Source organism: Aspergillus chevalieri, chromosome 2 (assembly GCF_016861735.1).
Source record: "Aspergillus chevalieri M1 DNA, chromosome 2, nearly complete sequence".
In the NCBI taxonomy this organism is placed as follows: domain Eukaryota; kingdom Fungi; phylum Ascomycota; class Eurotiomycetes; order Eurotiales; family Aspergillaceae; genus Aspergillus; species Aspergillus chevalieri.
The window spans coordinates 136,698-152,214 of NC_057363.1; the positions used below are offsets into that span (position 1 = coordinate 136,698).

The 15,517-nt window shown below is 49.5% G+C and overlaps 6 protein-coding genes across 6 annotated transcripts; 3 read left to right on the plus strand and 3 right to left on the minus strand.

The window, feature by feature from the left end:
- Nucleotides 1-544: 544 nt before the first annotated feature.
- On the plus strand, nucleotides 545-4,774 carry ACHE_20058S (uncharacterized protein; the record flags this gene model as incomplete). The annotated part of the gene is made up of 9 exons (XM_043284318.1): nucleotides 545-1,174; nucleotides 1,236-1,408; nucleotides 1,478-1,596; nucleotides 1,650-2,136; nucleotides 2,592-2,694; nucleotides 2,759-3,297; nucleotides 3,348-3,754; nucleotides 3,807-4,627; nucleotides 4,682-4,774. 9 exons carry the CDS (start codon nucleotides 545-547, stop codon nucleotides 4,772-4,774), a joined length of 3,372 nt encoding a protein of 1,123 aa, XP_043133122.1.
- Nucleotides 4,775-5,356: 582 nt separating this feature from the next.
- Nucleotides 5,357-6,337, plus strand: ACHE_20059S (DUF218 domain protein; the record flags this gene model as incomplete). The annotated part of the gene is made up of 4 exons (XM_043284320.1): nucleotides 5,357-5,448; nucleotides 5,509-5,616; nucleotides 5,678-5,729; nucleotides 5,786-6,337. The coding sequence occupies 4 exons, from the start codon at nucleotides 5,357-5,359 to the stop codon at nucleotides 6,335-6,337; spliced, it is 804 nt and encodes a 267-aa protein (XP_043133123.1).
- Nucleotides 6,338-6,472: 135 nt separating this feature from the next.
- On the minus strand, nucleotides 6,473-7,531 carry MAD2 (spindle checkpoint protein MAD2; the record flags this gene model as incomplete). The annotated part of the gene is made up of 8 exons (XM_043284321.1): nucleotides 6,473-6,758; nucleotides 6,825-6,892; nucleotides 6,954-7,099; nucleotides 7,150-7,178; nucleotides 7,236-7,274; nucleotides 7,325-7,350; nucleotides 7,408-7,433; nucleotides 7,486-7,531. 8 exons carry the CDS (start codon nucleotides 7,529-7,531, stop codon nucleotides 6,473-6,475), a joined length of 666 nt encoding a protein of 221 aa, XP_043133124.1.
- A 210-nt stretch (nucleotides 7,532-7,741) lies between these two features.
- GUF1 (GTPase GUF1) lies at nucleotides 7,742-9,798 on the plus strand (the record flags this gene model as incomplete). Its single annotated transcript, XM_043284322.1, has 2 exons — nucleotides 7,742-8,484; nucleotides 8,535-9,798. 2 exons carry the CDS (start codon nucleotides 7,742-7,744, stop codon nucleotides 9,796-9,798), a joined length of 2,007 nt encoding a protein of 668 aa, XP_043133125.1.
- Nucleotides 9,799-10,000: 202 nt separating this feature from the next.
- preB (alpha-factor pheromone receptor STE2) lies at nucleotides 10,001-11,200 on the minus strand (the record flags this gene model as incomplete). Its single annotated transcript, XM_043284323.1, has 2 exons — nucleotides 10,001-10,380; nucleotides 10,432-11,200. The coding sequence occupies 2 exons, from the start codon at nucleotides 11,198-11,200 to the stop codon at nucleotides 10,001-10,003; spliced, it is 1,149 nt and encodes a 382-aa protein (XP_043133126.1).
- A 3,175-nt stretch (nucleotides 11,201-14,375) lies between these two features.
- On the minus strand, nucleotides 14,376-15,422 carry ACHE_20063A (isopenicillin N synthase family dioxygenase; the record flags this gene model as incomplete). Its single annotated transcript, XM_043284324.1, has 2 exons — nucleotides 14,376-15,062; nucleotides 15,111-15,422. The coding sequence occupies 2 exons, from the start codon at nucleotides 15,420-15,422 to the stop codon at nucleotides 14,376-14,378; spliced, it is 999 nt and encodes a 332-aa protein (XP_043133127.1).
- Between the last annotated feature and the right edge of the window lie 95 nt (nucleotides 15,423-15,517).

The window sequence follows — 15,517 nt, forward strand, 5'->3', positions numbered from 1 at the left end:
TCTACAATACATCTCTATTAATATTCTGGTGTGTATCTGAAGGCGTTGTTGCCCATCAAGAGCACTTCATATTAGAAGCACGCGGTGCACGTTGCAAAAGGGGACGGCAATAACTCACCGCTGTCACCACTTGATGCCTGAGGCTGAAACTCGCCAAGAATAGGTTGGTGCCTTAACTACTTTCTTAACGACTACTCTCCACACTTTTTACCTTACGTTGTACACGTTATACAACAATTCTGGCAAATTACTTATTCTTTTCTCTATATTGTTTTCTTGTCCAACCAGGCCTTATTACAATCTTGAATCGTTGCCAGTTGTGTTGTGAATACTACGGACTACCACCTGCACCGCCGTTGAGTTAGCTCCAACCAATCACGGTGCGCTGTTGAATACCCCACCCTCTCGGCTATTCCCAATACGGAATCGACTGCACGTGCCTGCATGTGACCTGAGATCCTGGGGTTACTGCCGCTTCTAAACAGTCGTCCGTATACAAGAATTCCCGTTTCGCCTCTCTTTTGAGGGAGAAAAAGAATCCAGGATGGATCAGACTCCATCGCAAACCCCGACCGGATTACCCCGTTCCTCCGTCACCGCCAGCTCGCTCCCTCCCGAATACTGGAATACCCTCGATTCACTCTATCCCGCACCAGATCTCCAGCAACAACAGCAGCAGCAGCCGCAACTTCCGCAACAGTCACAGCTGCCACAGCAACCGACTCCTTCACAGCAGCCACTTGGCATCAGCTGGGATCACCCGATTTTTCACCAGCAGCAACCGCAGCCACGAAACCAGTTTCCGCGTCACCAGGAGCAGAATCATGGAATCTACTCGCCAACACCCCAGCCATGGCAACCCAATCCTCTATATCAACCATTGATGCCATCTTCCAAACCGCAGGGACTAGTAGTGCAACCGCAATATTCTCAAGTCCACCAATTTCCGCAGTCGCAGCTTGCTTTCGATCCACAGTCGATTCCGTCGGATAGTACGACCCTCGACGCCATTCCTTTCCCACAAGACTTCTTTCCTTCGCAACTTTCGACACAGCCGTCCTCACAACGAGCAACTCCCTCACAGCCTACACCCGCCGCTCCATACCAGTCAAATGCGCAGCAGAACCCCATCAACCAATACTCAATCCCTGCTGGATTCCCTGAAGAAGCTTCGGTAGGGCAATGCCTCCAGTCTTATGGACCTTGTATAATGGTCTTTAGCTGACTGAACACAGCATACCCCGATAAATTTCCCCAATGGTTTCTCTGACCCTGGAACGAGCCAGCAGACAATCAACCCCCTCTTTCTTAATACCCCTCACCAATCCGGGAATCAGCAGCATGCACCCATCAACGATAACTTCCTTTATCTAGGTCCGGCAGATTTTGAACGGCCTAACAACTCGAAGTATGTTCTTTCGTTTTGCTTTTCTCAAGTTTCTTGAAGGTAACAACGCAAAACTAACTTTCCCCTTAGGCCATTCAATTATTACCGGAATGACCTGCAAGCGCCACCGTCAAACCACCATGCCATTGGTAACCAATCTATTCCATCTCAGTTCCCAACGGTGGAGGTAGTTATCGACAATTCACAAGGTAATTTAGAAATCCGTGATTCCTCATCTTTATGTGCTAATTGATTGAAACAGCCCCAGCCTTCGCACCAGACAAGAAACCATTGGACCCTCAGAAGAAAACCGCGGCTCAGAGACAAGCGAAGACTCAGGCCAAAAGAGTCGGTAAACAAGCAGGCGACAGGTCGTCCTCCAGCTCTGATAGTGATGATTCTGACATCGAGATTACACTTCCTCCCGAAGAACTCTCTCCGATTCCAGAAACTCGTCCCAGCGACCCGCTTGGTGCTGCACGATATGATGCCCTTCGGGCTGTCTGGTCACCACGTAACAGATCACCAAATGCCGAAAAAGTCAAGAATGCGCTGGTCGCATTCAAGAACGTTGTCAAGGCTGTAAGAGATACGTGGAAAGAACTTTCTCAAGCCATGAAGACGGCCGAGAATCAGGGTGAAAACGACAAGGCAACTCAACTGAAGAACGAAGTTGTCTTTCAACGGCGCCTTATGGATGTGGTTGTCAGTACAACTTTGGAAATGGGCCACCCGATGATTGTTGAGAAGTATGTCTTTTTCCTTATCGTTTTTCTCACACCCATGGCAGCTTTGTGCCATGATTATAGAACACTGAAGCGAATTGAGAGCCTCTCCCCCTGTAATATTCATAGTGTGGATGCTCAGTATGCCTCCTTAAAACTGGCTATTAAGTAAGGGCGAGGGTCATGGTTCTCCGCGGTCCACGGGCAATACGTACCTCAGTATACGTTCCTGCGACTCGGGACAACAGAAAAAGGGCTTAAATGCTCTTGCTCTCTCTCTCTCTGCAACCCAGCCACTAGAATGGTTGCATAGTCCAATCATGAGGATACGCTGTTGAACCATTAACAGAAATTCGTCTAAACGAGTGATGTTGGGAAAACCATGGCTCTCAAATTCCTTCATTCTACTTCACATACACTGCCGTGACTGTTTTTATTTTCATTTTCTTTTTCACTTTCATTCAACTAACATTTTCTAGGTTGGGTGAGCACCCCATGGCCGTCTCTGCCATGTATTCATTCTTGCTGGACCGTCATCAAGCAGCCGATGTTGACGGAACATTGACAGTCAACATACTGAAGGTAGATTATTTAGTAGATTGTTTACGTTCTTAAGGAAAGGAGGCTAACAATGTTCCCAATTCAGTTGCTTTCTCAATTTGTCACGGTGGATGAGGACGTGCTTCAGAAAACCAACGTTGCCAAATTGCTCCCAAGGTTCTCAAAGAAGGGTGGCCAAACCGTCAAGGATCTTGCAAAGAAAATTCAAGAGAACGCTGCTGCATCCACGAAGCGCAAACAAGGGTCTAAGGAAGACTCGCCCAGCAAGAATACTACTCCCGATGCTACAGCCACCAATGGGTCTCGTGTCGAAGCGGCTGGTTCGAAGCGTCCTCGAGACGGTGAAAGCAAAGAAGGCAGCGTGCAACCTGCCGCCAAACGAATGGTCGTCACCTCGAATACCAAGAATCCTGGAAGCACCGGTACTGCCAATGGCGCCACGGCCAAGCGTCCACAGGAGACAGGGCAGGACGCCAAAGCAACGGCAGCAGCCGCTGCACGTCCTAAGGCCAACATCGTTGCCCCCAAGCCAACCAACCTCTTTGGAAGTTTGAGCTCTGCCAAGAAAAGACCTGGGACTTCAAATGCAGAGAGGGCCGCCGCGGCTGCCGCGGCGAAGACGAAGTAAGAATCCATCATGACCACCGCAACGTATACATGCTAACAATAAACAGTGTCCCTACTGAGAAAAAGAGAGAAGCGGGTCCACCTCCCCCCAAACCGGCATTCTCACTTGGTGATATCATGGCAGATCTTGACAAGCCGAAAGATCCCGGTCCTGTTGAGCCTACTGAGGATAAGCCCCCCGAGACTGAAGAGGAGCGGAAGAAAAGACTCCGAAAGGAAGGCCGCCGTAGGTTACGTGTTAGCTGGAAGCCTGATCATTCCTTGACTGAAGTCCGCCTCTTCACACATGACCCTGAAGAGGAGCTTGGCCCTGATGATCGTCGACAGCGACAGGCTGGTGACGTGAAAGGCGAAGGTCGCATCCTTAGGTTGCACAAAGGCCTTGATGAACTGGGCGAAGAAGATGAAGGTGGCATCAAAGAAGAGAATCTGCTTGGCTACCACGAGCCGTCTGGTATGCGATCATTGAAGCTTCCACCCCTAATTTTATTTGCTAACAGATCTAGAAATTGATAATGCCGATATTACACCAGATGATCGTGCCAGGAACTATGTCAAGCGTGGAGGTACCCAAGAGCCTACTAGCCCAGAAAAGCAAGCGCAGGAGCACCGAGAAGCTACTACCCTTATGGTGTTCTATACCTCGCTTGCCGACATACCGCCATCACCAAAAGAACCTCCTCCGCCTAGTGACGACGAGATTGTCCCCGATGTGCAGCAATTTGGTGAACTGCCCGACCATGTCAAGGCTCGACAAGAACGGTACTTCGCCTACGTCAACCCGAAGCCGGCACCCGCTGCGCAGCCGGCTGCGCCAACGAACCAGTTCGATATCTCCAACCTGCTGAAGATCATCCAAAGTGCAACCCAGCAGCAACAACCGCAACAGCCAGCCCAACCTCTTCCCCCACAGCAGCCAGTCTCGCAGGCGCCCACATCTGACCTCGAGCGAACAGTGAACATGTTCCGCCAGCAACCAGCGCCGGCACCGCTGCCGCAAATGCCCCAGTTTCCTATGCCCCAGCCACAAGCAACACAGGGCATGGACTTTGGGAATATCTTGTCCATCATGAATGCTCAAAATCAGATGCAGCCGCCGCCCGTCTTCCCTCCGGCTCCACAGTCGCAGCCTGGCATTGCTTCGAACCTTGCCGCTATCATATCCCAGCTTAGCAACCAGAACCAAGGCGGTCCTAAACCTCCGAGCCAGGTCTACGAAGACCCAGAGCGCAAGCGCATGCGCGAGACTAGCGGGTTTGATGGCGCTGGTGATGAGAAATTCAACTCGTCCAAACGGAATCGGCCTAATGGACCCCACAAGAAACACGTAAGTCATACGGGTTCTCCCCGAACTGAGCATAATACTGACTATGGGAAACAGCCCAAGGTTGGAATAGTTCCGTGTCGATATTGGAAAGAGGGCAAGTGCCTAAAGGGCGACGATTGCACGTTCCGCCACGATCCTCTCATCTAGTTTTCTTCACCCTCCGTGCTTTATACCGACTCGAAACTTCTTGATACTCGACCTTCCATCCGAACTTGATACTAGAGCATCCTTGCATATATCATAATCATGTTGATTCCACATACTCGACTTGTACGTCGACATGCTATGTACAAGCATCGCACTGTCCATCTGCACCATTCTCTCTCAAAATTTGGCATGAATATATGCGCTGTGAGCCATTCCTCTATTTCAATTCATCATCAACTCATCATCAATTCATCATAATTGAAAGAGGCGTTTTGCTTTTGCTTTTCTATCTTTATTGGTTGGCATTTTTACAGGAGCACATCGCAAACATTTCTTACTAGGCGTCTGGATCTCTTCGGGACAGGTTGATTGTATAGTAGTTGTCATCTTGTGGCGTCTAATTGGCATATCTAGGCGGAATTACGAATATGCAGTTATTTGATGAATACGAGTTTCTGTCTCAGTCTTTCACACACAGATAGTTAGTTAACCTAACTAGATATATGGCTTAGGTAATACCAGCAAGCGGTCATCGCAGTCACGTAGATCCTCAATCAACGACTCTGGCCTCTATCAAGCAAGATGCAACAACAGCGCTGCAACCATCTCATCATCGTATGCTGCCATGCAATATATCTCGGGGGTCCTACTCGCGGGCTATCCGAAGATGAATGGTAACGTAAATTCCATGATTACTCCAACAATGGGATTGGCCATAATTGACAAGACCATAGGGCCATAGAACCATTCCAACGAGGCGAAACTTCAACATTCACGGAACATGCCAAGGCCGGATTGCAGGCGTTGGCGAATTATCCGCGTGGATTACTTGTGTTTTCGGGGTATGCGCACGGCCAATTGACCAATATCATCGAGATCAGGTCCTCATTCTAATTGATTCAGGGGACCTACGAAGAGAGGGAGGACGGATCTTGCAGAGGGCGAGTCGTATATGGTACGTACCGTCCGAAAACATACGAAAAGAGGGAGGGAGTAACTGATGAATTTCAGTACCTGGTGAAAGACAACGACTACTTCGGCTATTCGCAACGGATAAATCCCTCGCAAGTAACCACAGAAACGCACGCGACGGATTCATACCAGAACGTGCTATTCTCTCTACTCCGGTTCAGATTCTATACAGGATCCTATCCGGCGCGTGTTACGGTTGTAACGCACGAGTTCAAGCGGAAGAGGTTCATAGATTTCCATTTTCCGGCAGTTGGACTGGTACCCGTCACTGTTCCTAGCAGAAAAGATGAGGAGAATCGGAGAGTTGCTCTTATTGGGATTAATCCTCCCGAGAGCGTGACGCTTGTGGAATCACTAATTGCAGGTGAAGAGAAGAGCGGGATTAGTCTGTGGAAACGGGACCGGTATGGCGTTCAGTCGGAGTTGGCGGGGAAGAGGGTGAAGCGAGGATGGCAGGCTGGAATGGAGAATGGGCTTTTTGTTGATGTGGGATTGGAGCCGGTTGTTGAGGATTTGGTGCGGTGGGATGGGGGACGGAGTGGGAATGAATGGTTTGATAAGATGGAGCAATTGCCTTGGTATAGTCCTTAGATCGAAAGCGTGTTTAAATGCACGCATATCACATCAATCATTATTGATAGATCCTAGAATAATGCAAATAAAGAAACCCGAGATGCAAAATGTAAATAAATCCAGAACGCCAACCGCAAACACCCCTTTGTCACTCTAATCAGCCAGACGATAGCTGACCAACGTCTCGACCCGGTGATTATTCGTACTAAAGCTTCTCAGCTGCACCTTTTCAGCGTTCTTGATCTCTTTGGCGTCACTATCGCCCCATTCAACCGGCACTTCGGAGTCCGCATCGGCGTAGACCAGGACGTTGAAGGTGCAGTCGCCGTCCAGAACGGGGAGGAAGGTAACGGACGCGGTGATCTGGCGGAAGATTGCTTGGATTTCGTCTTGGATCTCTTTTTCGGTCTTCTCGATGGGAGCTGCGGACTCGGCGTCACTGCAAAATATCGATGTTAGTCTTCGATGTATGAATAGCGTTTATTAGCGTAATAGTGTAACGCACCCCGAGTTCTCCTTATCGCCCGTTTTCTGAGCCGACTTGCTCCGCTTGTGCTTATTGAATATCTCAACCTGAGTATCACCCTTGTGTCAGATGCTGTTTCTGTTGTCTGTCTCGGAAGGGCGGGCGTACATCGAACTGCCATCGTTCCACATGTTCTCCGGTCTCTCTGCTGGTGATAACCACGACGAGTTTCGAGATCTTTCCACCCGCCATCCATTTATTCAGCTGAGACATGATCTTCTTGATGTAAGCTTTGACTTGGTCGTCGGAGGTGACTGGATCGGTTAGTGGTGACTGTGGCTGCGGGCGAGAAAGGAGAACGAACCGAGCATGTTGAGGCCATATTTCTTGACACTAGAGGTGATCAGTCAGGGATTCTTCTTCGAGTAGATACGAATGGTGAGAACTCACGTTGTAAAGTCTTCCGGAGGGTAGACTCCTCGCTGGAAACTGGGTCGCATGAGAACAAGCCATCATTGCACTTCCACACAATCACTTACAGGATTGAATTGATCGAGTACTCAAACTGTGTTTTTCCTGATCAGTATCCTGCCACCCCAGTGGCTGATTGAGCGTTACTCACGAATTCGGCCACGAGCTTGGCCGACCCTGCACTGTGTGAGCATCCTGAACTGTGCGACCACACCGACTGCAATCTCACCTTTGAGGGACAGCTTGTGAACCTTAGACTTGTCCTTGTCTCCCATGGCGTATATAGTGAGAAATGGCGAGTTGATGACTTCTCGTGCGTTGCTGTGTTTTGTTTACTACTCCGATAGTCGCCGCAGCAATTCGATTTTCCGCCTTTTTCGTTTCTCCGCAGAGCCGCACCAACTTTTCTCCCGGTTGAGATTCAACGGCCACCACCTACTGACAACAAAGATATTGGTTATTCCCATGCCATTGCAGAAATCCCGATGCGAGGATGCCTGCACTTAGCCAGATGGCTGCGCGCAGCACCAACTTGCCTGGCTGCGAGAAGCCTCGCCAGGTCGCTGCCATCCGGCATAGCTCTTAGAGCAACAACGAGATCTTTCACCAACACATCCTTATGGCAAGCAGCGCGGTCTCACGCGGCGAAACCGCTAGGTGAACTCGAACAGCGCATCGCCGCGATCCCGATCGAACGATATCGCAATTTTTGCATCGTTGCACATGTCGACCATGGCAAGAGTACGCTTTCCGACCGGCTTCTGGAATTGACGGGCACGATCCAGCCAGGTACGAATAAGCAAGTGCTGGATAAGCTGGATGTTGAAAGAGAACGCGGTATTACGGTCAAGGCGCAGACGTGTACGATGATCTACAACCACAACGGGGAGGACTATCTGCTGCATCTGGTCGATACACCGGGACATGTGGATTTCCGTGCGGAGGTGTCGCGCAGTTATGCCAGTTGTGGTGGTGCATTGCTTCTAGTCGATGCGAGCCAGGGTGTCCAAGCGCAGACTGTTGCGAACTTCTACCTTGCTTTTGCTCAGGGATTGGAGTTGATCCCGGTTCTCAATAAGGTCGACCTGCCATCGGCTGAGCCTGAGCGGGCTCTTGAACAGATGAAGAACTCATTTGAGCTGGAAACAGACAATGCAGTTTGGGTGTCGGCTAAAACTGGGCTGAATGTGCCCAAAGTGCTTCCCACCGTTGTTGAGAAGATTCCAGCGTGCGTATCTCCAGTCTTATTCGCTTAGGAATGTAGCTGACAGAATGAAGTCCCGTAGGTGAATGTAAGAAACCGTTGCGGATGCTTCTGGTCGACTCGTGGTATGATTCGTACAAAGGCGTCATCTGCTTGGTTCGCATCTTCGACGGTGAACTTCGCCCCGGTCAACAAGTGGTATCGTTTGCAACCGGCATCAAGTATTACGTCGGCGAAGTTGGCATCATGTACCCGAACGAGACATCGCAGACAGTCCTACGCGCAGGCCAGGTGGGATACATTTTCTTCAATCCGGGAATGAAGCGCAGCAAGGAAGCCAAGATCGGAGATACATACACAACGGTTGGATCTGAGGAAGCCGTGGAACCACTTCCTGGATTCGAAGAGCCCAAGCCAATGGTCTTCGTGGCCGCTTACCCCGTGGATGCGGACCACTTCGAGCACCTGGAAGACAGCATCAACCAGCTCATTCTCAACGACAGAAGTATTCACGTGCAGAAGGAGTCTTCCGAAGCCCTTGGTGCAGGTTTCCGACTGGGATTCCTGGGTACCTTGCACTGTTCAGTCTTCGAAGATCGTCTACGCCAGGAACACGGAGCCAGCATCATCATCACACCACCCTCCGTACCCGTAAAGGTACTCTGGAAAGACGGCCGAGAAGACATAATCACCAACCCGGCCAAATTCCCCGACGAAGACGAACTCCGCGGCAAAGTCGCCGAGATCCAAGAACCCTACGTCCTAGCCACCCTAACCTTCCCGGACGAATATCTAGGAAAGGCCATCGAACTATGCGAAGCCAACCGCGGCGAGCAAGAAAGCCTCGACTACTTCACCTCGACGCAGGTCATCCTGAAATACCAACTCCCCCTCGCCCAGCTCGTCGACGACTTTTTCGGCAAACTCAAGGGCTCCACTAAAGGCTACGCCAGTCTCGACTACGAAGACTCCGGCTGGCGCGCCGGACACATCGTCAAGTTACAACTCCTCGTCAACAAAGTGCCCGTCGACGCCGTCTCGCGAGTCATGCACGCAAGCCAAGTCGATCGCACGGGCCGGAAATGGGTGACCAAGTTCAAAGAGCATGTTGACCGTCAGCTGTTCGAAATCGTCATCCAAGCTGCCGTTGGCAAGAAGGTCGTGGCGCGTGAAACGGTCAAGCCGTATCGGAAAGACGTGCTGGCGAAGCTGCATGCCAGTGATGTCAGTCGGCGGAGGAAGTTGCTGGAGAAGCAGAAGGAGGGACGGAAGAAACTTAAGGCTGTTGGGAACGTTGTTATTGAGCATAAGGCTTTTCAGCAGTTTTTGGCTAAGTAAACGGTTTGTACGATATTCAAAATGTATTATAGAGGACATACCATTGTGCTGTAGCTACGCTACATACTGGATTTAACGAGTTAAATGAGATGCCATGGATATTATTATTTCATTAGAATACAGGGGTATTATCTTTTCAAATTACCGCACCAGCGAAAGAAAAACGCCACCCAATCTGACCTAATCAAGTGAAGCCTTCAGTTTAAACTTCACCCCCATCCTTGTGATGACTCTGCACGGAATAATCATGCTTAACCGAAATCCCATACTTCGACAACTCCGGATCAATTTGCCTAGTCGGGCTGAGCGTTACGTAGCACGTAGCATTCGCATCAATGCTATTCCTCGCCGTGGCATCGGTAGAAAGCGACGTCGACAACATCTTTGTTCTCATGGGGTTGTAGCTGTTCAAATTCATGAGGTGGCGGTGGGAGTCGGAGGTGCGGCTGGCGACGCGGCTTTTTTGCTCGAAGGTGTAACCGGCCCAGATGGAGGAGAGAGGGAGGGAGATGATGACGACGGTTAGGACGTTGGAGTAGAGCTCGGGGACGTGGACGATGTACTGCAGGATCGAGAAAATGGCTGGTCCGGTTAGTGAAATGGTCATTTATTAATACAGCAATAGGGACGTACCTGGAATTATCATGGTCTGACATCCCATGACAAAGATAACCTTCATGGGACCGTACTCTCGCACACCAAGCTTCTTGCGTAACTTGATAGCGAACCCCAGCTTGACGACAAAGACAGTGCAAAAGAAGCAGATACTGACAGTAACGACAACATTGGCGGCGTTTTCTAGCCAAGTAGACGAAATGACTTCGAGATCCATGATCGACATCGAATTGATCACAAGCAAAGCAAAGCGAAATCCAATAGGAATCATGGCCACGAGAGTAGACGCCACCAGGAGCATCAGTCGATACCAGCGTCGGAGAGTCGCGCAGACCACCTGGATCTGCAGGACCAAGGAAACTTCCATGAAGACGACAGCAAGGAATGCAAAGGCAGCACCTACAATCGAGCCTGCATAGGTAGATTGGGGGACCCTGGAGTAGTCTGAGGCGAAAATAGGGTACAGGCGGACAAGAGGGCCGGTGAAATAGATGAGCTGGCAGAGCAGGCGGGCAACGTTGGTGACTAGAGCCAGGGTGTTCAACCAGAAAATGGCAGAGGAACGCTTCTCGGCTCTGGTGAGTAGTATGAGGACGATGAGCAGGACGGCCGAGGCGCCCATTTGGCAACCGTAGTTGATGCAGATGCGGATGCAGTACTGGAGCCACGCATCCACGGAGTTCACAGGCACGAGAAACGGGGTGCCATCTGCCTGGTGCATGGTGATGTTCTGCTCAAACGGGTCGAAGCCGTTGCTGCCGAAGCTTTGAGTTGTTTCCGACGCCATGATGTTGGTTCAGGTAGCTGTAGATGTGATAACCAGCGGAAGGTGTATGGGTTAGAAGATCGGATTGGAGAGAGATGAGAAGGGAAACGTCCGGATAAAAGAAGCTGAGAATAGCTCGAAGGGCAAAGCTTCGAGAAAAATAGAGGCCTCAAACAGGAGAATTCGACAGCAGTGAAGAACTCAACCAGCGAGTCATCACGGTGCTATAGCGCTGCCGAAACAAACAATACGGCGCCGACATGATGGAAAGCGCGAATTTAACAATATCAAGAGCTGAAGAGAAGGATGAAATCAGTGACAGAAAGACATCCATTCGAGAAAAGACGATTGAGGATTCTTTGAGTCTTTCTTAGGCCATTCTTTGTCTCTCGTCGCCCCCGTCGAGTTGGATCACAATAATATCAACGCCGACGGCAAAGAACAATATCAAGCCCGACGGACAAAGACAGCCCAGCGTCAATGTCACCTCCACCACCCATGGTCCCCAGTGAATTTTCCATGTTTTAAGCTGTTTTTGGCAGTTGCAGAATCGGACTTTCAAGTCAAAATAGGATTGCATGGTCCAGCACTTTCCTTTTTGGTCGGTAATACCACCGCCGGTTCAGCCCTGTGCCCTACCATCTCCTTTCTTTTCGTCCTATCTACCAAACGTTGTATCACTTGTTCTTGACGTACCCATCTATTAATAACCCCAATCAGACCGTCAGACATCGGAGCAGCTTTGATACATACCATTAGGCACAAAGCGAGACAAATCATCGTGCTCATTTTGAAACAACTTGATCAGTCTATTTGAAGACACCGATGTCTTGCTTATCTCAAATCCATAATGTATAATGCTTTCTTCTGTAATTGTCCAGCTAAAATCTGAGGAGCCCACCGGAGACCGTTGTGTCAGACAACGTTGGATAATTATTTGAATTTATCTTGTTTTTTGACCCTGCGTGATACTTTTACGTGGTCATGGAAAGCAATGGAGGTTGGAGCATCCAATTTACACGCCAGCGATACGTCCAGGAGAATGGCCCCATGGGGCATGAGCCGCAATCCTGGCGGTGGAGAAATGACCACCATCAGGGGGATGCTGACAAGCTGCCACAAGAAGTTCTAGGGGCTATCATAATCATGGATGGCTAGGATGGCCTTTTGGCAGACTGATGGTCCCTCGTGAGGCTCTCCAAAGACTTCGAAGACGTGACTAGGGCATGAGTCATCTACCCACTATTACTGGCCAATATTCCCAACGTAATTAGGAGTTTGCTCGCCCATTTTAGTCGTATTGCAACGCTGACATGTCCTTGTAGAACTCTTGTTGGGCTGAATCATTAGTGAGCCAAGGTACTTTACAGATGCCGGTTACAGTCTGTTCTCGAGCTTCTCTCTGGGATTGAGGATAATGAACCTTTCCACTCTCTACAAAGCAATACAAACGAAGTCCATACATCAGTTCGGCCAAGAGGACGATCTCAGAGTATATGGACTTCCGGGTCTAAAGCATTTCTTTAAAATATCAATACCGAAGTTCCCGGCACCGATGAGTGGGCTCATTGCTTCATGTCGCACATAACAGAAGACCTCATCTGCCAAGAACGACTCGCACATAAAGAGCATACGAAGCATTATGTTAAGACCAAGACCTGCCAAGTACCTGACGATGTCATGAATACCAAGGTATTAGCCTCGGGCAACGGAACCGTCCAATACGATGACTGTCGAGAAAACAGTCGGATTTTCCCCCGTAGACCAGCATGAGATATTTCAATTAAGATATTGTCACACTCTTTGAATTGAAACTGTCATTCCTATCACCAGATTATCCGATGGGAGCCAAGAGAGGCACAAGCGCTTCATTGAAAGCCTCCCATACACGCAGAACCGATTACTATGAAAAGTACAGCCAAATAAGCATAGGATGGGTGTTTCTTATCTTTTCCCATCGATTAAGAAAGCAACTGGGACGCGGTATGTAGCCGATAATGGGGGTTAAGGGAACGTCAAGAGATATCATGAAGAGGGAGTAGCGACCATGATGGCCATCAACGACTGGGTTGGCCCATTCATAACTCCGTGTCGCTGGTGGAGATGTTGAAAGATTTTATGACATAACTAGGGGCTCGCTCATCGACTGTATCATGCCAGTTCAATGCTGTTATTGCAAGCAGGAGCTGCCAGCTCATAGCACCGGGCATCTCAAGACCTCGGACAGACCAGGGACTCTTCGGACTCGGAAGTGTCGGGCCACATGGTTTTTACCTAACCAACAGTTCAGATTCGGCGGTACTGTATTCATCGACTGAGAGAAACCATTAGCGACGGTTGCGTTGAACAGCATTGAACACTTGAATCGACTTACTACCAAGTTTGGTCAAATAGACATGATCATTGTTTTTATTGCAAGATCGTCAGACGGCGACCATAACAAGCAGATTCTGGACCTGTACGCGGAGGCGAGTTCTCCCGTAATTGATGCCATATCACCCTGAGTGCGCTCTTGTACTCCAACTACTAAAAGAAAGTGACACGCTCATATATCCTTCATAGAATGTAGCAAGCTTGCCTGTTATCCCTTGGCGCTTCTTTCAAGCACTGCGTGAAGTCAATGTACGGTACGCAAGCGACTTACTGAAAGCCCAAAGCACACTTGAGCCCGGTTGCTCACACTGACATTTGAGTCTTTGCCCTAATGTTTCTGTTTGTTTTCCGGTCATATCAAACAGTCTATATTTGTTTGCCATAGAGTTATAGCAACCGGCAGTCTGGTCGTGACTACTCTCTAGCCCTCAATAGGAAGCATGATGTGTTAGACGAGCTGCGCTTTCGAGCGTTTTATCCTTCCCCCTCTCGTCCGATTTTATCTCGAATCCGAAAGCATGTCATTACTGGCAATACGATTCAGGAATTACTGTGCTGTCTGTTTGTAATCTCTTACACAAAAGTGGAACGGACGATATTGAGAATCTATGTCGTATCTCTCGAGAGGGTTTTATACTGCCCTAAACAATCAGGGGAATACGCTGACAACATCGAACTATCCGTGACATTCTGGCTTATATTGAGAAAATGTCCGCAGTATCATTGAAAGACTATATAGCATCGATATAGCATATGGCAGCTAAATAAAAACAAACATAGTAAATTTATTGTAGACCCTGTACACCACTCCCTAAGTATACAACTAAGCAGCCTGATACAACTTCGTAATTCGCAAATTATTATACTCCCAAGCCGTCATATCATCATACCGACACGGCCTGCTCTCAGTCACAAACTCCGAGAATGGCAACAATGACGCATTCCGATTCGGTTTCGCAAAGTACGCAATCGAGTACCGTTCCGGAATAACCTCGTCCTCGTTCTCGCCCTCGCCTTCATTGATCTTCACAGTAGGCGGATACGTAACCCGATGGCACGCAGCGCGGAAGGTATCATTCGTTAACCTCTGCAGCGAATCCCCGATATTCAGGATAATATCCGTCTTATTCGACTCGATGCCGTGGAAAGTGCCCAGACACATCTGGTCCTCGACCTGCAGACCACCCGTCGAGTCCTGGAAGAGCATCGTGATGGTTCCAAAGTCGGTGTGTTCGGCGATGCGCGTGGAAGTACCATCTTTGAGCAGCGATACTGGGATGGCCGGGTAGTGAAGTAGACGGAATTCGTTTTCAGCAGCGGAGTGGAGGGATAGTAGTTGGGATTCGGGGACGTTGAGGGCGCGCGCGAGGGCGATGAGGATGGTTTTCTCGAGGGCGAAGCATTGCGCGTAGAAGTCTTCCATGAAGTGTCTGAAGCCGGGGAGTTTGTCTTCGGGCATCCAGATGTTGTCGACGAGGGTGTCGGTGGGGGAGCCCATGTCGAATGTTTCCTATCAATTATTAGCCTCTTTCTTTTAGATACTGTGCAGGTAGCCTACCTTGATGTCTTTCACACTCTTCACCTGCGACACACCCTTCTCGAACCCGCTGATGTTGCCCACAGACTCCTGTCCAACATAGCTATATCCCCGATTCGGGGTCGACTCGGGCGGATGCTTCGCAATCATCTTGTCCTCGTGCGACGCGGCGAAGAAGTTGCGGGTCATGTCGAAGAGCTTGTTGATGGTTTCTTCGGGGATGCCGTGGTTGGTGAGGCGGGCAACGCCGCGGCTTTTGAGGGTAGCGAGGAGATCATTGCAGAAGGATTGGCTTTGGGTGGGAGAGTTGAGAAGGGAGAGATCGAGTGACATTTTGTTTGATTTTGTTTGATTTTGTTTTGAGTTGGTATTGTATGTTGTGTCGGTTGGCTTGCTGTTGGTGTTGAGAGGATGTTGAGATTGGAGGG